The sequence below is a fragment of the Chiloscyllium punctatum genome, chromosome 32 (genome assembly GCF_047496795.1).
Source record: "Chiloscyllium punctatum isolate Juve2018m chromosome 32, sChiPun1.3, whole genome shotgun sequence".
Taxonomy (NCBI): domain Eukaryota; kingdom Metazoa; phylum Chordata; class Chondrichthyes; order Orectolobiformes; family Hemiscylliidae; genus Chiloscyllium; species Chiloscyllium punctatum.
This window is the reverse complement of record NC_092770.1, coordinates 63,283,164-63,306,162: the sequence shown is the minus strand read 5'-3', so window position 1 is coordinate 63,306,162 and position 22,999 is coordinate 63,283,164. Positions and strand designations below refer to the sequence as shown.

At 44.3% G+C, this 22,999-nt stretch overlaps 1 protein-coding gene across 1 annotated transcript in view; it reads left to right on the top strand.

Annotated features, from left to right (window-relative positions):
- Positions 1 to 4,960: 4,960 nt before the first annotated feature.
- Positions 4,961 to 22,999, top strand: part of etfbkmt (electron transfer flavoprotein subunit beta lysine methyltransferase) — a 27,518-nt gene continuing 9,479 nt past the window's right edge. Inside the window, exons 1-2 of the mRNA XM_072552505.1 lie at positions 4,961 to 5,711; positions 16,501 to 16,631. Of these exons, the coding sequence (XP_072408606.1) occupies positions 5,443 to 5,711; positions 16,501 to 16,631 (400 nt within the window). The 5' untranslated portion in view covers positions 4,961 to 5,442. The remainder of the gene's footprint in view (positions 5,712 to 16,500; positions 16,632 to 22,999) is intronic.

The window sequence follows — 22,999 nt, the reverse complement described above, 5'->3', positions numbered from 1 at the left end:
GGTGAGGGTTCAAATATAAACTCATTAAAATCCTGCAACCAATAACAGAATCAACACTGAACAATTATAACCACGGTGCTGGAACATTTGTATTTCGAAACTTCCTTGCACCAGTTATGTGTACTAATTAAATCAAGAAGTATTTGCATGTAGGGGTTGTAAAAACAGTTGCACTATAAATGCAACCAATTAATGCAAATCTTAATGAAAGGTCAGTGCAGCACTCACTTTACAGGAAACAAAACTACATTCTATTGTGTTTAGTATTTATTGCCCATTAGTTTTACTGGTTATTGTTTTAATTTGCAGGTTGTTGATCTGCAGGTGCAAATTTACTTGTTGACCACCTATACATCGAATGCACTCCTTACTAAGTTATTTGGTTGAAATATAGTTTGCTATGATTTTTATCCTCTGCTTGCTAGCAATCATCATGAAGGCTGTTTCTCACTAAGATTCGGTCCTAGAGATGGTATTCTTCTGCTGCCTTGATCAAATGTCCATTCTTCATGTGAAAGTGTGAAGGGATAGAAAGATTTAATTTTGTATTGAGTCTTTCCTGATTTCAGATATTCCCAAGGTATTTTATGGCAATTCAGTGCTTGTTATCATTATTGTCGTCAGATGCTGCACTTCTGCAGAGAGTTGAGACCACGCAGGGCAATGTACTTTTTAAAACAGTTGAACTGTATCACAGATTGTGATGTTCTAGTATAAATCTCCTTCCTCAGCACCTGACGACGGAACCGACATCTCCATCCTCGGTACCTGCTGACGGAACCGACATCTCTTTCCTCAGCACCTACCTATGGAACCGACATCTCTTTCCTCAGCACCTGCCAACGGAGCCGACATCTCCTTCCTCAGCACCTGCTGATGGAACCGACCCTTAGCCTCCTTCTACCTATCGCATTCCCAACGCCCCTCCCCCAAGTCCCTCCTCCCTACCTTTTATCTTAGCCTGCTGGACACACTTTCCTCATTCCTGAAGAAGGGCTCATGCCCGAAACGTCGATTCTCCTGTTCCTTTGATGCTGCCTGACCATTTACGCTTTTCCAGCAACACATTTTCAGCTCTGATCTCCAGCATCTGCAGTCCTCACTTTCTCCTTCTAGTATAAAGTACCTGCTTCATCTCAGTAGAAGTCATAATAATAGTAGTCTGCTTGCATTTACTGTATCTTTGTATCTAAGCAACTCTGAAATCCAAAAGCAGTGCAAATAGTAGAACATAGCACACTACAGCATAGTACAGGCCCTTCGGTCCTCGATGTTGCGCTGACCTGTGGAACCAATCTGTAGCCCATCTAACCTACACTATTCCATTCTTGTCCATATGGCTATCCAATGACCATTTAAACGCCCTTAAAGTTGGTGAGTCTTCTACTGTTGCAGGCAGTGCATTCCTTGCCCTTTCTATTCTCTGAGTAAAGAAACTAACTCTGACATCTGCCCAATATCTACCAACCCTCAATTTAAAGCTATGTCCCCTCATGCTAGCCATTACCACCTGAGGAAAAAGTTTCTCACTGTCCACCCTATCTACTCCTCTGAACGTCTTGTATGTCTCAATTAAATCACCTCTCAACCTTCTTCTCTCTAACGAAAACAGCCTCAAGTCCCTCAGCCTTTCCTCATAAGATGTTCCCTCCATACCAGGCAATATCCGAGTAAGTCTCCTCTGGACCTTCCCCAAAGCTTTCACATCCTTCCTATAATATGGTGACTGGAACTGTAACCAATACTCCAAGTGGGCCACACCAGAGTTTTGTACAGCTGCAGCAAGACCTCATGGTTCTGAAACTCAATTCCTCAAAAATAATAAAAGGTAACACAGTATTGGGGTTGATAAACTTCAAGATATCTGCCTCAGTAAGAACCCAATCTTTGTGGTAAATGTACAAGAACTAACAACAGATCATATTATATCGGCAGGGGGGGATTACACAGGAAACCACATCATCATGTGTGAAAGCATGACGATTTGCACAGCAGGATCCTACAAACACAATGCAACAATGACCATGCCATCTATTGCAATGATGATTTCAGGTTAAGACAGCTCTTCTAGGAGAAAGTGAGGACTGCAGATGCTGGAGATCAGAGTTGAAAATGCATTGCTGGAAAAGCGCAGCAGGTCAGGCAGCATCCAAGGAGCAGGAGAATCGACGTTTCGGGCATGAGCCCTTCTTCAGGAATGGGCCTTCTTCAGGAACATCAGGATTCTCCTTCTCCTTGGATGCTGCCTGACTTGCTGTGCTTTTCCAGTAACACATTTTCAGCTAAGACAGCTCTTCCTCTTGTTTTACAGCGTCATGTCCATTTACATCTCGCTGAGAGGGATGAGAGCAGCCCTCAGTTTAACTAACTTAGGGGGTGACGAGGTGGCCGAGAGGCTAAGGAGATGGGCTGCTAATTCACTGTGCTTTGCATGTGTGGGTGCGAGTCCCCAATCGTCGCTTTAGTTAGGACCTCAAGTTGGTGGTGTCTTTATCCTCGGGGCAGCACGGTGGCTCAGCGGTGAATTGGCAATGCTAAATTGCCCATAGTGTTAGCTACATTACTCAGAGGGGAAATGGGTCTGGATGGGTTACTCTTCAGAGGGTTGGTGTGGACTTGTTTGACGGAAGGGGCCTGTTTCCACACTGTAGAGAACCTAATCTATCAGCTTGTCTGAAGAATGGCACCTCTAACAGTGCAGCATTCCTCCAATACTGCACTGGAGAGTCAAGCTCAAATATGCAATTGAATTTCCAAACTGGGATTGAATCCATAATCTCCAGAAGATGAACTGAGTGATTTGGCCATTTCAGAGGGAGGATAAGATTTGACTGGCAGTGCTCCCGGTCTGCAGTCAAATGTCGGCCAGGCCATGTAAAGATGGCAGATTTCCTTTCCTGAAGGATCAGCAACAAAAGGTGACAGTTTCAATACTTACTTAAGATTATCCTTCAACTCCATAGTTTATTGACTTAATTTTCACAGCTGCTGTGATGAGATTAAACTCATATTCCCAGAGGCGAAAGTAAGGACTGCAGATTCTGGAGATCAGAGTCAAGATTAGAGTGGTGCTGGAAAAGCACAGCAGGTCAGACAGCATCTGAGAAGGAGGAAAAATTGATGTTTTGGGCAGGAGCCCTGTTCATTCCTGATGAAGGGCTTTTGCCCGAAACGTTGATTTTCCTGCTCCTCAGATGCTGCCTGAACTGCTGTGCTTATCCAGCACCACTCTAATCTTGACTCACGTCCCCAGAGGACTACAAGGTCACAGTCTAGTGATATGATTTATTTTTCTCTCTATCATACACAACTGAGTGACCTTCTCACCATTACTTTTTCCTTTGTGAACCTTTTTAGACTATTATCCACCATTAGTAAAAACACTTGGGTATTAATTCAAATTTAGATTAGATTAGATTACATTACAGTGTGGAAACTGGCCCTTCGGCCCAACAAGTCCACACTGACCCACCACCCACCCAGACCCCTACATTTACCCCTTACCTTATACTATGGGCAATTTAGCGTGGCCAATTCACCTGACCTGCATATCTTTGGACTGTGGGAGGACACCGGAAGGAAACCCACGCAGACACGGGGAGAACGTGCAAACTCCACACAGTCAGTCACCTGAGGCGGGAAATGAACCCGGGTCTCTGGCGCTGTGAGGCAGCAGTGCTAACCACTGTGCCACCGTGCCGCCCACAAATTTACATGCAAAGCCAATTACACACGGCCTAACAAGTAATCCCATGATTGAAGGGTCTAATTCTTCCCATCCTCTGGAGACACATTGCATAAGCTCAGTGTTACAGGGAACCACCAGAGGGATCACTACATCACAATCAGAAGGATGGATCCTCTACCCTGGGGCTGCTGTGTCCAGTTGCAACGGCTCACAAAAGGCTGAACGTCGGATCATGTATTTCAATGACAGTGTGTCATCCATCCATCACTGAGAATTGCTTGATAATCTGTGTTTACTTTTTCATTAGCTAACACTGCAAAATACTGTATATAGATGCTCCCAGGGCAGGTGGGAGAAGTTGATACCATAGCAATGTTTAACAGGCATTCAAACAGACACATGAACAGGCAGAGAATAGAGGGATTCAGACCATGTGCAGGCAAAGTTTTGTTTTAATTTCAAAATTATACTTTATTGAATAAAAAAAAGTTTATATACATAGTCTCAGTGGTTAACACTGCCAGGGCCCCAGGTTCGATTCCAGCCTCGGGCGACTGAGTGGAGTTTGCACTTTCTGCCCCATGTGTGCGTGGGTTTCCTCTGGGTGCTCTGTTTTCCTTCTACAATCCAAAGGTGTGCAGGTTACGTGAATACGTGAATTGGCCATACTAAATTGCCCATAGTGTTCAGGGATGTGTAGGTTAGGAGCATTAGTCAGGGGTAAATGTAATAGGGTAGGAGAATGGGTCAGAGTGAAGTTGTTGGGCCAAATGGCCTGTTTCCACACTGTAGGGATTCTATCATGATAGTCACAAATGCAATTTGGTTCTGTACAGTAGCTTTTCAAAGAAACAAACAAACATTGGAGTTTGACTCTATCCAAACAAACCAAAAGCATCTCTTACTTGTATAAGATTATATTTACAAGAATTTGAGGCACTGGAAGGGTCTGATAACCAAAAAGACACTCATTATGCTTTGGCAGGAAAAACTCAAGACAGTGGTCTTTCCCCACTGCGCCTTGGCAAACTTTGGTGCATCCCTCAGTCCTGGACCTTGGAATGTGCCAGTGAGCTCAAGTGTCTGTGCACTGATAGTGGATCTGTGCAGAAAATGTGTAGGCAGATGGGCTAGTTTAGAACAGCTTCATGGAGGGCCTGTTCCTGCGCTGTACTGTTCTATATAAAATAAGGTGACTGTTTTAGCTCCTAAATAAAAGCAGGAAGCACTCAGCAGGTCAGAGTGTATTTCCGTGATTGAGGTAAACGCTACAAATTTCCTTGATATTTATTTTATCAACGAATCTGTTTGGATATGACACACTTCTGGGGGCAAAATGAGACTTGGACATTGACCTTCGAGCCCAGAGACAGGGGACACGGCCCAGTGACACAAATTGTGTTTTGAATTAGCCTGTTCAGGTTTGTAATGAACGGGACAGAGAGTCCTCCAGATTGTCACTAGAGTCGGGAACCCGACTGGAGTTGGCAGATGGGGTGGGCAGGGTTCAAATTGACAGTGAGGACCAAACTGGAAGGCAGAACCCGAGCCTGCAGCATTGGCAAGCAGCGGGGAGAGCAAATGCAGTTGGACCCAGAAGTTGTGTGTGTACATACTCCCGTCTGGTTGGAGTTGCAGGAAGGAGCGCTGTTCTGTGCAGTCTGGGCTAGGACAACGAGGAGGAGGAGGAGGTGGACCCGGCTGCTTTCAGGGGAGAGGCAGAGAGGAGCCTGCAGTTCTCCAGGGGGACGGGAATGCTGCTCCTCGGCACCAGGCTGGCCGGCGCTGCATTGCGCTGGCGCCTGCCTCTCCGCTACCCACGGCAGCTGAGCGGAGCCGCGGCGCCCGACCTGCGGGCGTTCATCGCCGGCAACACGGAGCCGGTGAGAGAGCACCTCACGCCGGAGGTGAGCCTGAGACTGCTGACTCCCCGCTGCCGCTTCTGGAGCCAGCCGGCCCACCTGTGGCCCTTCAGCGATCCCTACTGGGCTATCTACTGGCCCGGGGGCCAGGCACTCTCCAGGTATCTGCCCTTCTCCACTCGCATGGACTCCTAACCCCCCCAGCGTTGCACTTAGAACCAATGCGTGTTAGGACCTCCTGAGAATCACAGGGTCCCTACAGTGTGGAAGCTGGCCAGTCGGCCCATCGAATCCACAATGACCCTCCAAAGAGCAGGTTGCCCATCCCCATCCCCAATCTCTGTAACCCTACATTTCTCATCACTAAACTGCCAAACTGACCTGAACATCCCTGAACACTATGGACAAATTAGAATCCCTACAGTGTGGAAGCAGTCCCTTCGGCCCAACTAGTCCACACCAACCCTCCAGAGAGTAACCCACCCAGACCCATTCCCCAACATTTACCTCTGACTAATGCACCTAACCGACACATCCCAGAAAACTATAGGCAATTTTCCCATGGCCAATCCACCCTGACCTGCACATCTTTGGATTGTGGGAGGAAACCCACACAGACACTGGGAGAATGTGCAAACTCCCCACAGACAGTCACCCGAGGCAGGAATCAAACCTAGGTCCCTGGCTCTGTGAAGTAGCAGTGCTAACCACTGAGCCACCATGCCACAGAATCCTCCTGTGCAGGAGGAGGCCATTCAGCCCACTGTGCCTTCACCTGTTCTGTTACTGCGTGCCCATCTCCTGGCCTTTTCCCCACATGGATGCACATTATTTCTATCCAAACAATCATCCAATGATTTTGAGTGCATCAATTAGGCCTGCCTCCTCCACATTTCCAAGCAGTGCATTCCATAACCTAACTACTCCATGTGTGAAAACGTTTTTTCCTTGCCTCTTTTGCACATCACTTTAAATCTGTGCCCTCTTGTGCTTTTTCTTTTGTGAGTGGGAATAACTACTCCCGATCAACTATGTCCTCCTCGCTCGTAATTTTGAAAACCCCCTATCAAATCTTTTCACTGACATCTCCATTCCAAGGGGAATAGTCCCATATTCTTCAGTCTGTCCTTGAAAGTGAAGTGTTCGTTCCTGGAATTGTTTTTGTAAGGGATTGAAACTTTGGAGCAAGCCATTTGGTATTAATTCCATCCCTGTGCCATTACCTCTTGTCCTGAAGGTGGCGTTTACAGGTCTTTGAATGCCATCACATAACAGTCAGACAGTGTTGCACACAATGTTCCTGCCCACGCGATTTCACCCATCCACTACCCAAAATGATATTTACTCATAAAATTTGCAAAGTATATTTAAAGGTTTTACAGCACAGAAGAAAGCCCTTTGGCCCATTTTGCCTGTGCCAGGTATCAAGCGTCTACCTATTTTAATCCCATTTTCCAGCACTTGAACCAAGGCCTTGCAGTTAGTTATTTTAATCAACCTGTCGAGGCATAGAGTCGTAGGGAGGTGCAGCATGGAAACAGACCCTCCGTTCCAACTCGTCTGTGCCAACCAGATATTGTGAGTTAATCACATGTCGAGACATTTTTGGGGAAGTGGGACGTGAACCTTGTGGCCTTGTATGCTGTGAGGTTTCGAGAGCTCTAAATACTTCTTAAACATCTGGCAGGTTTCCAACTCTTCACCTTTTTTGGTAGTCCCAGATACCCACCACCCTCGGAATCAAATAAAATTCTTCAACGCCTGCTGCTCCTTAAAACTGTCCCATGGTAGCTGACCCCTACAGTAAGGGGAAACGTTTCTCCCTATCTACCCAATCTATGCCCCATATAACTGTTCAGTTTCTTTCAATATAGAGCATGAGGTGCCTCACTGACCTTATCATGACAGGTTATATTTGAGTTCTACATTCACATTCTACGTCAAACATTCTCTAATGACTTGAGCTCTAGGGCTTTTATTCAGATTCCAGCACTTCCTTATACCCAACAGATTTTCTCCAAAGTTCCATTAATTTTATCCTCTCTTAAAGCAGAAAGCAACTTTTTACTTCACCCCAACTGAGGTTAGGTCACTCAGCACAATCTGGGAACTAGGTGGGGAATTTCAAGACAAGGGGTCATAATTTTAAGGTGAGAAGAGAAAGACTTTTATAAAAAAAAACACGTGGGGAATTTTTCTTTACACCGAGAATGGTTTATGTGTGGAATGTACTTCAGAGGAAGTGGTGGGTACAGTTACAACGTTTAAAAGACATTTGGATAAGTACATGAATAGGAAATGATTTGGAGATACTGGTGTTGGACTGGGGTGTACAAAGTTAAAAATCACACAACACCAGGTTATAGTCCAACAGGTTTAATTGGAAGCACTAGTTTTCAGAGCACTGCTCCTTCATCAGGTGGTTGTGGAGGACACAATTGTAAGACACAGAATTTATAGCAAAAGTCTACAGTGTGATGTAACTGAAATTATACATTGAAAAAACCTTGATTGTTTGTTAAGTCTCTTATCTGTTAGAGTGACAATGTTAGTTTCACTTCTTTCATATGTAAATCACAAAACTTTTTTTAAAAAGTTACATTCTCAGGCTAACTTCAACAATTGGTGTCAGCCAGAAATGTTGAAGGTGTTAGCCCCCTGTGTGCTATAATGTTTAGATTGATTCTAATCTAAAAGATGTGTTAACAGAGTCTTACATGGATTCATGCAGTTTTTGAGCAAAGTACAATGTAACTCTGCAAATATAAATTCACCCCACAAATGTATATTTGTGCGTGTGTGTGTCTGTCTGGGGTGAGGGGTTGTGAGTGTCTGAGAGAGAGTGTATATGTGTGTGTGAGTGTAAAAGGGTCTAAGTCTGTGAAAGGGGGCATGTATGAGTGTGGGAGTGTGTGTGAGTCTCTGTGTGCGTGTCTGTGTATAGGAGTGCCTGTGTGTGTAGATATAGGAGTGTGTGTATGTGTAGTGCAATGGTGGTCACCTGTAGTGTGACATGAACCCAAGGTCCCGGTTGAGGCCCTCCCTATGGGTACCAAACTTAGCTATCAGCCTTTGCTTGGCCACTTTTCGCTGCTGTCTGTCCTGAAGTTCACCTTGGAGGATGGTCACCCGAAGGGCCGAGGTGTTGAAGTGTTCTCTGACTGGGAGGGAACACTCCTGTCTGTTGATTGTTGTGCGGTGCCCATTCATCAGTTGCCACAGCCTCTGCTCGGTTTCCCCAATGTACCATGCCTCAGGGCATCCTTGCCTGCAGCGTATGAGATAGACAAGGTTGGCTGAGTTGCATGAGTACCTGCCATGTACATGGTGGGAGGTGTCCCCATGTTTAATGGTGGTGTGCACGTCCACACTCTGACACGTCTTGCAGCGCCTACCGTGACAGGGTTGTATGAAGTCGTCCTGAGAGCCGGGCAGTTTGCTACAAACCAATGATCTGTTTGAGGTTTGGTGGTTGTTTAAAGGCGAGCAGTGGAGGTGTGGGGAAGGTCTTGGCGAGGTACTCATCCTCTTTGATAATGTGTTTCAAATCGCAAAGAACATGGCGTAGATTTTCGGCTCCTGGGAAATACTGGACAACGAAGGGTACCCTGTCAGTTGCAACACGTGACTGTCTCCTGAGGACGGCATTACAGTTCCTTGCTGTAGCACGTTGGAACTGGCAGTCAATGAGTTGAGCATCGTACCCCAATCTTATGAGGGCATCCTTGAGTACTTCCAAGTGCCCATCAGATTCCACCTTGTTTGAACAGATCTGGTGTACGCGGAAGGCTTGTCCATAGGGGATGGCAGTTTTAATATGTTTTGGGTGGAAGTTGGAGAAGTGTAACATTGTGAGGTTGTCTGTGGGTTTGCGGTAGGGTGTGGTGTTGAGGTGTCCATCCTTGATGGAGATGCATGTGTCCAAGAATGAGACAGATAGTCGTGAGTAGACAATGGTGAGTTTGATGGTGGGATGAAACTTGTTAGAACATAGAACATAGAACATAGAACAATACAGCACAGAACAGGCCCTTCAGCCCACGATGTTGTGCCGAACTTCTAACCTAGATTAAGCACCCATCCATGTACCTATCCAAATGCCGCTTAAAGGTCGCCAATGATTCTGACTCTACCACTCCCACGGGCAGCACATTCCATGCCCCCACCACTCTCTGGGTAAAGAACCCACCCCTGACATCTCCCCTATACCTTCCACCCTTCACCTTAAATTTATGTCCCCTTGTAACACTCTGTTGTACCCGGGGAAAAAGTTTCTGACTGTCTACTCTATCTATTCCTCTGATCATCTTATAAACCTCTATCAAGTCACCCCTCATCTTTCGCTGTTCCAACGAGAAAAGGCCGATGTCACTGTGTAGTTTTATCAGTGACTCCTCGCCATGGGTCCAGAGAAAGAAAATGTCGTCAGTGTACCTGGTGTATAATGTTGGTTGGAGGCCCTGCGTAGAGAAGAAGCCTTATTCAAGCCTGTGCATGAAGCTGTTGGCATAGTGGGGTGCAAATTTAGTCCCCATGGCTGTTCCATGTGTCTGGATGAAGATCTGTTTGTCAAAGGTGAAGACGTTGTGATCGAGGATAAAGCAGATGAGTTGTATGTTGGCATTTGGAGATTGGCAGTTGTTGGTGTTGAGTACTGAGGCTGTTGCCGTGATGCCATCATTGTGGGGGATGCTGGTGTAGAGTGCAGAAACATCCGTTGTGACAAGGAATGTTCCTGGTTTGATTGGTCCATGGGTGCTGAGTTTCTGTAAGAATTCCATAGTGTTATGACAGAAGCTGGGGATCCCTTGTACAATAGGTTTCTAGATGCCTTCCAAATAGCCGGAGAGATTCTCACATAGGGTCCCATTGCCTGATATGATGTCCTGGTTTATTGGCTTTCTGTACCTTTGGAAGGCAGTAGAAGTCGCCTATGCGAGAAGTACATGGGATGAGGGTGCATAGGGAACTCTGAAGGACTGGATCCAAAGTCCTGATCAATGTGTTTAGTTCACGGGTGTGCTGTTTGGTCTGATCAGCTAGTAGTTGCCTGTAGTGTTCCTGGTTGTTCAGTTGTCAGTACACTTCATTCCATTAATCTGTTTTGTTCTGAATGACGATGGCTCCTCCTTTATTTGCTGGTTTGATGACAATGTGATTGGTTTTGAGAGCATGGATGGCATTGTGTTGTGAACGGGTGAGGTTTTGGTCTACCTTGTGGGTACGGCTGATGAACTTGGCATTTATATATTTCCTGACCATTTGAGCACACATATCAAGTCCAGGGAAGCGGCCCTCCGGTGGGGTCAAAGTTGACTCCTTCTTTGATCACTTCTCTACGGATCCCTGTGATGACTATTCCAGTTCATCAGTGGGCTCATTGGGACCACTGCTGGCACCTTGAAAAAATTCTCAGAGTCTCATTCATCTGATACGTCTGAATAGGAAAGGTTTGGAGGGACATGGGCCAAGAGCAGGCAGGTGGGTCTAGTTCGATTTGGGTTTGACTGTTTGTACCGAAGGGTCTGTTTCTGTGCTGTATAATTCTATAACTAAACCCGGGCTATATTTTGTTTTATAAAGTCAAGTGTGAAACATCTTGCACACTTAATGGCACACTTTAGGTACAGGTGATGTTGTAGAAATCTCTCCTGCTCTGATGGTTTGGCAGGATTGTCCACTCAGCCACTTGAAGCATCCTTGACATCCCCAAGAACTACCCAGATGGCAAGATGATGAGAAAAAGTGTTGTGGCAAACATTACGGTTAACTGTGCATAAATGCTGCATGCTAAACCCAAGCTCTCCCTGATGAATGAATATAGTCTACTTTCATGTAATCTGGGAGAAAGTGAGGACTGCAGATGCTGGAGACCAGAGTTGAAAAATGTGGTGCTGGAAACACACAGCAGGCCACGCAGCATCTGAGGAGCAGGAGAATCTGTGCTCACAATTTATTTGCTTTTAAGAGATGTAAGAGCATTGAGTACAGGAGTTGGGAGGTCATATTGCGGCTGTACAGGACATTGATTAGGCCACTTTTGGAATATTGTGTGCAATTCTGGTCTCCCTGCTATAAGAAGGATGTTGTGAAATTTGAAAGGGTTCAGAAAAGATTTACAACGATGTAGCCAGGGTTGGAGGGTTTGAGCTGTTGGGAGAGGATGAATAGGTTGGGCCTGTTTTTCCTGGAGCGTTGAAGGCTGAGGGGTGACCTGATAGAGGTTTATAAAATCCTGAGTAGCATGGATAGGTTAAATTGACAAGATCTTTTCCCCGAGATGGGGGAGTCCAGAAGTAGAGGGCATAGATTTAGGGTGAGAGGGGAAAAATGTAAAAGGGACAAATGGAGCAACAAATTTCACACAGAAGGTGGTGCGTGTATGGAATGAGCTGCCAGAGGAAGTGGTGGAGGCTGATACAATTACATTTAAAAGGCATCTGGATAGGTACGTGATTACAAAGGGTTTAGACGGATATGGCCCAAGTGCTGGCAAATGGGACTAAATTAGTTTAGGATACTTGGTCGGCTTGGACAAGTTGAACTGAAGGGTTTATTTCTGTGCTGTGCATCTCTATGACTCTATGTGGCCCTCTACAGGTCACTTTTAGTGTAAGATTGAAAATGCCATTAAACTACATCACCATATCATCATGTGTCCATTCCCTTCATAAATATAAGGATTATCTCTCTCCTTCCCAAAACCAAATTAAAACAACATTGGATCAGATCTTTTGATCTCCCAATAACTGAAGACTGAAAGTACCCCAAAGATAGGCAGCAGAACACCTCTGAAATTATATTAGGCCAGCTCTGCGGAAATTTCCCCACAAGACTGATAGTACCACTTCAGTAAGTTATAGTCCTGAGGCCAACTTCTCCCTTCTCCATGGAACTGAATTTGTTTAAATGTCAGTGTTGGAGCCACTTTGATGAAACAAGTTTAACAATTAGATCCCGATTATTGGAATTTGTACGTAATTTACATGGTAATTTACATCAATGAATGCCTTCGCCACTTGACTTAGTGTGTTTAATAGTCATAAAGTACAATACCAGAAAGAGCATGGGAAAACCATCAGCTCGAATATTCCTTCCAGTACACACCATCCTAAAATGGACATATTATCTATTCTGTCAGCCTCAATTAGTCAGTATCCTGGGATTCCTTATCTAATGCCATATCTGGAGTATCTTCGTCAGAAGGACTATAGCAGATTCAAGAAAAGGGTTCACTCCTGCCTTATAATGAATGGGAAATGATTGCCAATTAACACTGTCCTTGTCAGTCTCTCCATTAACCTGATTCTTTTAAAAAATATACTTGAATCCCCGTCTTACATTTTTATTCTTGCACCATCCAGTTCTCCACTGTTGTCTTTAATCACCAAATTTAATCAGTGTTTTATTGCTCAAAATGCTCTTTCCAGACCCATCCTGAAAGGACACGCCTGTGATTTTACCACAGTGCTTTTTTCAGTTTGCAAGATATATCTTTGATCTATCACACTGTTGTGTGCCTCCTATACACATACTTCCTGCAGCATTATCCCTGTCAAACCTGATTGATAGTAACCCGTGATATACAAAGAGAGTTGTTTTCAAGCAATACCTTGGGAGATTTGCTCATATAAAGATTAATTCCCAGCATCCAACATCTTGCTTTATTTAAATCCCAGTGACAACGTTAGATATAAAATATTCATTGACTTAAACTCAGCAGTCAATTTGATATATTGGGCAATAATTTGTAAAATAAATATATCTGGATCACATTGCTCCTTGATGATAAACTTTGTTCGTTTGAATGATTTTGTGTCAACCCATCTCTTTCGGTTTTCAGAACTCTTCAATTATGTTTTTAATGTCCCCTTTAAACCCACTCATTTCCTTGGCATCCACCTCTCATGATACAGCTCTGTAAGTACATAAAACATAGAACAGTACAGCACAGTACAGGCCCTTCGGCCCTCAATGTCATGCTGACTTTTTATCCTACTCTAAGATCAGACTAACCTACATACCCTTCATTTTACTAACTTCCATGTGCCTGTCCAAGTGTAGTTTAAATGTCCCTAATGTATCTGACTCTACTACCACTGCTGGCAGTGCATTCCACGCACCCTTCACTCTCTGTGTAAAGAACCTACCTCTGACATCTCCCCTAAACCTTCCTCCAGTCATCTTAAAATTATGCCTACTTGTGATAGCCATTTCCACCCTGGGAAAAAAGTCTCTGACTATCCATTCTATCTATGTCTCTCATCATCTTGTACACCTCTATCAAGTCACCTCACATCCTTCTTCGCTCCGATGAGAAAAGCCCTAGCTCCCAAAAACTTCATAAGACCTGCCCTCCAGTCTGGACAGCATCTTGGTAAATCTCCTCTGCACCCTCTCTAAAGCTTCCCATCCTTCCTATAATGAAGCAACAAGAACTGAACACAATATTCCAAGTGCGGTCTAACCAGGGATTTATAGAGGTGTAGTATAACCTCACGGCTCTTAAACTCAATCCCCCTGCTAATGAAAACCAACACACCATATGCCTTCTTAACAACTCTATCAACTTGGGTGGCAGCTTTGAGGGATCAATGGACATGGATCCAAAGATCCCTCTGTTCCTCCACACTGCCAAGAATCCTGCCTTTAATCCTGTAATCTGAATTCAAATTCTACCTTCCAAAACGAATCACTTCACACTTTTTCAGGTTGAACTCCATCTGCCACTTATCAGCCCAGCTCTGCATCCTGGCAATGCCCCGTTGCAACCTACAACAACCCTCCACCAATCTTGGTGTCATTAGCAAACTTACGAACCCACCCTTCCACTTCCTCACCAAGTCATGTGTAAAAATCACAAAGTGAGTATGTTTATGTTACAAACAGTTTAAAAAACTCACAGATTAAATGGCAGTGAGTAAAGGAAGGAAGATTTGCACTTAAAAATAATGATGTCAGGACATTCCAAATATGTAACAAATTGCTGAGAAACTCCACAGGGCTGGCAGTATCTGTGGTTTGAGATGAGTGACCCACCTTCAGGACTGATAGTAGCGAGGAAAGGGTAGTATATATGCTGATAACAGGGAATGAGGGGCAAAGGAGTGAACAGATAGGTGGAAATGGAGAGGGAGAGATTGACGGGCAGATAATGGGAAGCCAGGGAAAGAGTAAAGCTGACTATGACTAGGTGGGACAATGACTAGGTGAAAATGGGTTGTGCTGTGATGACAGGGTACATCATGAAAGGAGGTATTCAGGCCCTAAATTTATGGAACTCGATGTTAAGAGCTGAAGGCTGCAGGGTCCCCAAGTGGAAAATGAGATGCTGTTCTTCCAGCTTGTGCTGAGCCTCCCTGGAGCTCTGCAGTAGGCCCAGGACAGAGATGGTGGCCAAGGAACACGGTGTTTCGAAGTGTCAGGTAACTGGAAGCTCAGACTCACTGCTCTGACGATACCCTCGTATTGAAGCTCCCACAGAAAGCAAAGAAATCTGTTATGTCTGTTTTAATATGGTTGAGAAAAAAGAACAGACTTGTGTTTCTTTGGTGACTTCTATAACAAAGGGCTGTCCCAAAGGACTTTTACAGTAAATGAAGCACTGTGGAAGCATAGTCACTGTGGGAAACAGAGTGACCAAGGTTCACATTGCAAACTCCCACAAACAATACACTACGGATCAGATAATCTGTTTTGTAGTGTTAATTGAGGGGGTAAATATTGACCAGGAGACTGGGGATAGCTTCCCTACAACTGTTCAGATCGGGGGTCTTTTACATTTACCTGAAATCAAAATCAGTTTGATTGTAAAACATCACCGCTGTCAGTGCAGCATTCCTTTAGTATTGCACTGGAAACGATAGCCTCAACTTTATACTCAAGCTGTGGAGTGGAGCTTGAGCTTACAACCTTCTGATTTGCGTTATTGTTGATAGGATTGGAGACTGGGAGCTCCCTGCTCTTCTTAGATCTGTGCCATGGATATTGTTTTACGTTTATCTGAGAGGTCTTTCCAGGTCTTCAGTTAAATGTCTCCTTCAAGTGCAGGATTCTTGGAATATTGCGTGCAGTTCTGGTCTCCTTCCTATCGGAAAGATGTTGTGAAACTTGAAAGGGTTCAGAAAAGATTTACAAGGATGATGCCAGGGTTGGAGGATTTGAGCTAAAGGGAGAGGTTGAATAGTTTGGGGCTGTTTTCCCTGGAGCGTTGGAGGCTGAGGGCTGACCTTATTGAGGTTTACAAAATTGTGAAGGGCATGGATAGGATAAATAGGCAAAGTCTTTTTCCTGGCTTGGGGGAGTCCAGAACTAGAGGGCATAGGTTTAGGGTGAGAGGGGAAAGATATAAAAGAGATCTAAGGGGCAACTTTTTCACACAGAGGATGGTACTTTTGTGGAATGAGATGCCAGAGGAAGTGGTGGAGGCTAGTACAATTGCAACATTTAAGAGGCATCTGGATGGGTATATGAGTAGGAAGGGTTTGGAGAGATATGGGCTGGGTACTGGCTGGTGGGACTAGTTTGGGTTGGGATATCTGGTTGGTATGGACGAGTTGGACTGAAGGGTCTGTTTCCATGCTGAACATCTCTATGACTCCACTGGTCCCAGCCTGTCTGTAGAATGTCATCATAGATTTGAGTTCGAATCTCAAAAACGTGGTGTGAGCCCAGGAGCTTCTGATTCAAAAACAACAGTGCGACCATTGAGTCAAGGCTGCTTCGGAGTGAATATAACATTTCAGCACTTTGTCAGTGATCAGTGAACTTCAGGCTTATACATTATAAATAGTGACCTCATAAAGCCATAGGCAGCTGTAGATGATGTACCTAAAGTCAAATCCAGCAGTGGAAAAGGAGAGGAAAGAGGGGCAAAATTGTTTTGTGATGATGCAGTGCTCCAAGGAGCCCGAAGCATCCAAACTCATTTGTTCTAAACATTGTTCCTAGATACCTCCTGGATAACCCTGCGGTCACCAGGTCAAAGAGGGTGTTGGATGTGGGAAGTGGCTGTGGTGCCTCTGCCATTGCAGCTTCTATGAGTGGAGCATCACACATTCTTGCCAATGACATTGACCCAGGTAAGAAGCAACAGACTGAAATTTATGTTGCAAATCTGTCATTGTAAATGATAACAGAATCAACAGTGCATAGAAAGCTATGAGTTCAACCTCCTGTGCTGGCCCAGTCAAAACTTTCAAGACTAGAATTGGGACAATTTTGTTCATTAAGAGTATAAAGGAGATAGAGAAGATCTTTTTGAGGATGATAGCTGGTGACTAGTAGAATTCCACAGGAGTCAGTGTTGGGACCACAAGTATTCGCAAAATGAAGGAACTGAGGGCATTGCTCCAAGTTTGCTGATGACAGAAAGAAAGATGGAGGGGCATGTTGTGTTGTGGAAGCAGGGATGCTGCAGAAGGACCTGGCAAAAGTGAGGACTGCAGACGTTGGAAATCAGAGTCTAGATCAGAGTGGTGCTGGAAAAGCACAGCAGGTCAGGCAGCATCCGAGGAGCAGGAAAATCGACGTTTGCATCAGGAATGAAGGCCTGCAGAAGGACCTGGACAGGTTAGAATAGTGTGAGAGAAATGGCAGATGGAAAACACTGTGGGAAAGTATGAGGTTATGCACTTTGGTAGGAAGAGTAGAGGTGTAGACTATATTCTAAATGGAGAAAGGCTTTTGAAATCTGAAGCACAAAGGGACTTGAGAGTCCCAGTTCAAGATTTTCTTGAGGTTACTATGCAGATTCAGTTGGTAGGTAGGAAGGCAAATGTAATGTTAGCATTCATGTCAGAAGGGCTAGAATACAAGAGCAGGGATGTACCGCTGAGGTTGTGTATGTTTCTGGTCTGAGCAGTTTTGGGCCCCGTATCTAAGGAATGATGCCCTGGTGTTGGAGGGGATGCAGAGCAGGTTTACAAGAATGATCCTGTGAATGAAGAGCTTGTCATATGAGGAGCGGTTGATGATTCTGGGTCTGTACTCGATGGAACTTAGAGGGATATGGGGGGATCTTACTGAAACTTACCAAATACTGAGAGGCTTGGATAGAGTGGACGGGGAGAAGATGTTCCTGCTAGTAGGAGAGACTAGCACCTGAGGGCAGAGCGTCAGACTGAAGAGACAACCCTTTAAAACTGAGATGAGGAGAAATTTCTTCAGTTGGAGGGTGGTTAATCTGTGAAACTCATTGCCACAGAAGGCAGTGGAGGCCAAGTCATTGTGTCACAGAGATAGTGTCGTGGAGAAAATGTAGAGAATCACCAGGAGAGAGTTCTTCAAGAAATAGGTCTTTTATTTGCAAACAAAAAACTCTGACAACCACAAAGCGAATTCATGATTGCCCCCAAACGTCAGAGTCTGTGGCTCTTTATACCTTTTTGTTATCATGTTTCTGTTAGTTTAACAGCATGCCCAACTGTGTTAGTCAGAGTGATCTCTCTCCAGGTATATCATGAACCAATAATGTTAGTTCCTGTTTTCTCTCTACTTCTGTCACTATGGTTTTGTCCAACATTCGACTGAATATTATTCTAATGTCACGACTAGATATTTTACTAACCCATCTACCACAATGGGCTTCTGTCCCAGGCTGACCCTGCTAACGACTGATTAGATATTTATTGTCAAGTCCTAACTATTTATTGTCCCCGGCCTGTCACAACCTGCCATGATGGAATTTAGTAGACGAGGCTGACTTTACTAATTGTTGCTTTCTCAGCCTGCCATAGTGACCTTTCAGCCCCAATCTGACTTTGCTAGTTAGTGTAGCAGCATTCCACTATTCTTACCTCATCCTGCCACAGTGACCTCTTCACTAGTGGAACAATTCCACAGACCCCTAGTAACAGAACGCCAGTGGTCCTCGTGCTTTAACTCTTCCTATGCTTTCATGCTCTTTATTTTCCATAATAGATAGGTTCTTGGTTAACAAGGGGGAATTAAGGGTTAACAGGACAAGACAGGACAATGGGGTTGAGAAACGTCTCAGCCATGATCAAATAGTGGAGTAGATTGAATGGACCAACTTTGTTCCTCCATCTTATTGTTTAGTCATTATGGAGAGCGGGCAGGAAAGTGCAGTTGAGGCAGAGGTGAGATCAACAATAACAGTATAGAGTGGCCGAGCAGGCTTGAGGGACTAACTCACCTACTCCAGCTCTTAATTCTTACGTTCTTGCATTCTCTTGTGGTGCAGTGGTGGGCCAGAAATTGTAGGTTCAAGTCCCACCTGTCCCAGAGATCATTCAGTCATACAACACAGAAACACATCCTTTGGTCCAACTCGTCCATGCTGATCATAATCCCAAACTAAACTCGTCCCACTCGCCTGCGTTTGGTCTATATTCATCTAAACCGTTTCTCTTCATGTACCTGTCCAAATATCTTTTGAGTGCAGTAACCATATCTACATCCACCATTTCCTCTGGCAGTTCATTCCACATGTGAACCATCCTCTGTTTGAAAAGATCCCTTTTAAATCTTTCTCCTTTCATCTTTAAAATATGCCCCCTAATTTTGAACTCCCCAACCCTAGGGAAAAGATATGTACTATTCACCTTATCTATACCCCTCATGATTTTATAAACCTCAGTAAGGTCACTCCTCAACTTCCTACATTCCAGGAGAAAAAGTCCCAGCCTAAACAGTCTCTCCTTATTACTCAAACCCTCAAGTCCCAGCAACACCCTGATAAATCTTTTTTGAATGCTCTCCAAAGCAGGGTGACCAGAACTGTACACAGTTCTCCAAAAGTGACCTCACCAACATCTTGTACAACTTCAATATGACCTCCCAACATTTATACTCATTCGTGTGAGCAATGAAGGCAAGTGTGCTTAATGCCTTCTTAACCATCCTGTGACAGCACTTTCAGACAATTATGTACCTGAACCCCTAGGTCTCTGCTCAACAGTACTATCCAGGGCCCTACCATTAACTGTGTATGTCCTGCCCTTGTCTGTTATACTTCGTATATATCCAAATAAAACTCAATCCACCGCTCCTTAGCCCATTGGCCCAATTGACAAAGATCCCTTTGTAATCTTAGATGACCTTGTACCACCAAGTTTAGTGTATCTGCAAACATACTAATCATGCCTCCTAAATTCTCATCCAAATCGTTTGTAAAAATGACAAAGTGGGCGCAGCACCGTTCCCTGCAAAACACTGCTAGTCACATGCCTCTAGTCTGAAAAACAGCCCTCCACCACCACCTTGTGTTTCCTCCTGCCAAACCAATTTTGTATCTAATTAGCAAGCTCCAATTAGCACTTGTATCAAAACATGTGTTGATTAAAAGAGCTATAAAGGAGCTAGGGCAAAGTTGAGCAAATTGAATTCAGGTTCAGGTCAGCTGTAAATAAAATGATAAGTGGAATAAGCTGGAGTTGCTGAATTCCTGTTCTAAATTCCTAAATCTTGTTAGGTGTGGGTTTACTAATACCAACTAATTCAATGTACTGCTGTCAAATCTTTACAGTTGCCCCAATCTGTGAGCCTTCGCACTGTTGTGGGCATCATTTTCAAGCCCTATACTATGGCCTAGTAATACATATCAGGAGTCTTGGGATTGTTTTTACTCCCTTTTCCAAGCTCAGGAATGCAATAGATAATTACTGGGAATTGCATTCACGTTTGAAATAATCGAACTTGATACGGATCGGAAATTGAACCCAATTGTTCTAACAGGTCGAAGCATTGTGTGGCTATCAGTGTTGAAGGCTTTTAAAATTACAGCATTAAACAAACTGATGATAAAGACCGCACTCACTCTCTTAGCTTCACGAATCAAAGCAAATGTGGGTGTAACATGGTTGGGAGTCATTGGAAATAAAACAATTCTCTATTAATAGCAACATGAGGAGACTGCAATCACAGCAGGAGACAGCATGCCATAAAACACAAGGCAGGCAGTTATGTGAATATGATGCCATTTAGGTGAGGAATTGGAAACAGAAAACAAAAATGACAATTACATTCTTGGCAGGATTCCAAGAACAGTTTTCAAATAACTTAGATTCTTAACTCAGAAGCAAAATGAGTCTGTGCTGTGTCATTTGTAGAGTGACTGCAGGGTTCCTGTAGTGTTTGATAGTGAGATGGTTGTGATTTTGAAATATCTGGACTAGGTATATAAGGAAGATGAGGAATCTGGATATTGTCTCATGCCTGCCAGAGCTCCCATCCCCTCCGTCATCAATAGATCATGCCTCAAACAAAAAGCACAAACTTCATTAAAACTTAAACTAAATCTTTACAAGTATCTTTACATGAAATATGGGGGAGTTTGTTACTGGGGTTACTAACCTGTGGTCTTAGTTTGCAGGTCCACCCCATACCAAGTCTAACGGCTGAAAAATTCAGAAGTCACATGACAATAGGTTTATTTGAAATCGCAAGCATTTGGAGCGCTGCTCCTTCGTCAGGACTATAACCTGCTGTCATTGTGACTTCTGACTTTGCCCACCCCAGTCCAACATCAGCATCTTTCACATCACGACAACTGACAGAGGTGGGTGAACAGCTCCATTTTTGTTTCCTATATTCATTTGTGAGAAGTGAGTGTCACTGGCGAGGCCAGCATTTGTTACCCATCCCTAAGTACCCTTGAACTCAGTGGCTTGTTGGGCCATTTCAGAGGGCAGTTATGAATCAATCACATTGATGTGGGTCTGGAGTCACACGTAGGCCAGAACAGGTAAGGATGACTAATTTCCATCTCTAAAGGATATAAGCAAACCAGAAGGGTTTTTACAGCAACGCATGGTGGTTTCATGGTCATGTTTGTACTCCAATTTATTTACTGAGTTTACATTCCACTTGCTTCTGTGATTGCATTTGAACCCATGTCCCAGATCACTAGCCTTTTGGATTACTAGTACCATGGTGTCAACACCTCCTGTGGTATCCACATCATATTGCTCTGATTCTCTCAGCCCCCAACTCTTTTGCCAATGAATATCTACTGTCTGGATTTATCAGAATGGCCATTTGGGTGATGTATGGAAGTGGCATTAATCCTTTTGGAAACTCACTCATTAGAACTCTAGCTCAGCTCCTTCTTTAGGGAGATGTTGGTGACCCTGTTGACCTAACTGAACTAAGGAACCAATTTTAAGAAAATAAAGTCAATTCCAGATCAAGATGTTAAGTGCAAGGACAAAGTCCTGACATCACAGCAGCCATCCAGAGTGTGGGTGTACCCCTACAAAGGTTGTTTACTCCTAGAATCCCTACAATGTGGACGTGATTTTATAAACCTCTATTCAGCCCATCGACACTCCAACCAGTGTCCCACTCAGACCCTATAACCCTGTATACCCCACGGCCAATCCACCTAACCTACATATCTTTGGAATGTGGGAGGAAATCAGAGTGGCTGAGGAAATCCGCGCAGACATGGAGAAAACCTGCATACTCCACACAGGCAGTCGCCCTAGGATGGAAACGAACCGAGATCCCTGGCACTGTGAGACAGCAGTGTTAACCACTGCGCCACCGTGCCACCTCTGACTGTGGGTAGGCGTTAGAATCTTCACTGACAATCTTCTCCCAGTACCTTAGTGTTGACTCAAATTTTCACACCAAGCAGCTTTGAATACCTCTTTTCCTATAGAGATTTTTCTTGACTGTGATTAGCAGGACCTTGAGCATATCCTTCCCATGTATTTCCTGCTTCTGCTGTAAGCCCCACCCTCTACCCTTTCCTCACACTTGTTTCTGAGTTCACCACTTCACCTTTTATCATTTCCACAACTACAATACAATCCTTCTACCTGTTATACTTATCCTTCCCTTTTCTGCATCTCAAAGATGCCATCTCCTCGGGGATATCCATATTGTGAAAAATACACTTACCCCACCTTAACTCATCCTTCCACAGCTTTTCTCGAGCTCTCCCCCATTGTTCCAGCAGCTTTTCAAATAGTCGTTGATGTTTCAGTTATAACATCATAGACTCAGACAGCAAAGAAACAGGCCCTTCGCATGTAGAGAGAGGCTGAACAGGCTGGGGCTGTTTTTACCTGGAGCGTCAGAGGCTGAGGGGTGACCTTATAGAGGTTTACAAAATCATGAGTGTCATGGATAGGATAAATAGGCAAAGTCTTTTCCCTGGGGTTGGGGAGTCCAGAACTAGAGGGCATAGATTTAGGGTGAGAGGGGAAAGATATAAAAGAGACCTAAGGGGCAACTTTTTCATGCAGAGGGTGGTACGTGTATGGAATGAGCTGCCAGAGGATGTGGTGGAGATGCAACATTTAAAAGGCATTTGGATGGGTATATGAATAGGAAGGGTTTGGAGGGATATGGGCCGGGTGTTGGCAGGTGGGACTAGATTGGGTTGGGATATCTGGTTGGCATGGACAGGTTAGACCGAAGAGTCTGTTTCTGTGCTGTACATCTCTATGACTCTAAGTCTATCTCTCATTCTTACTCTGAC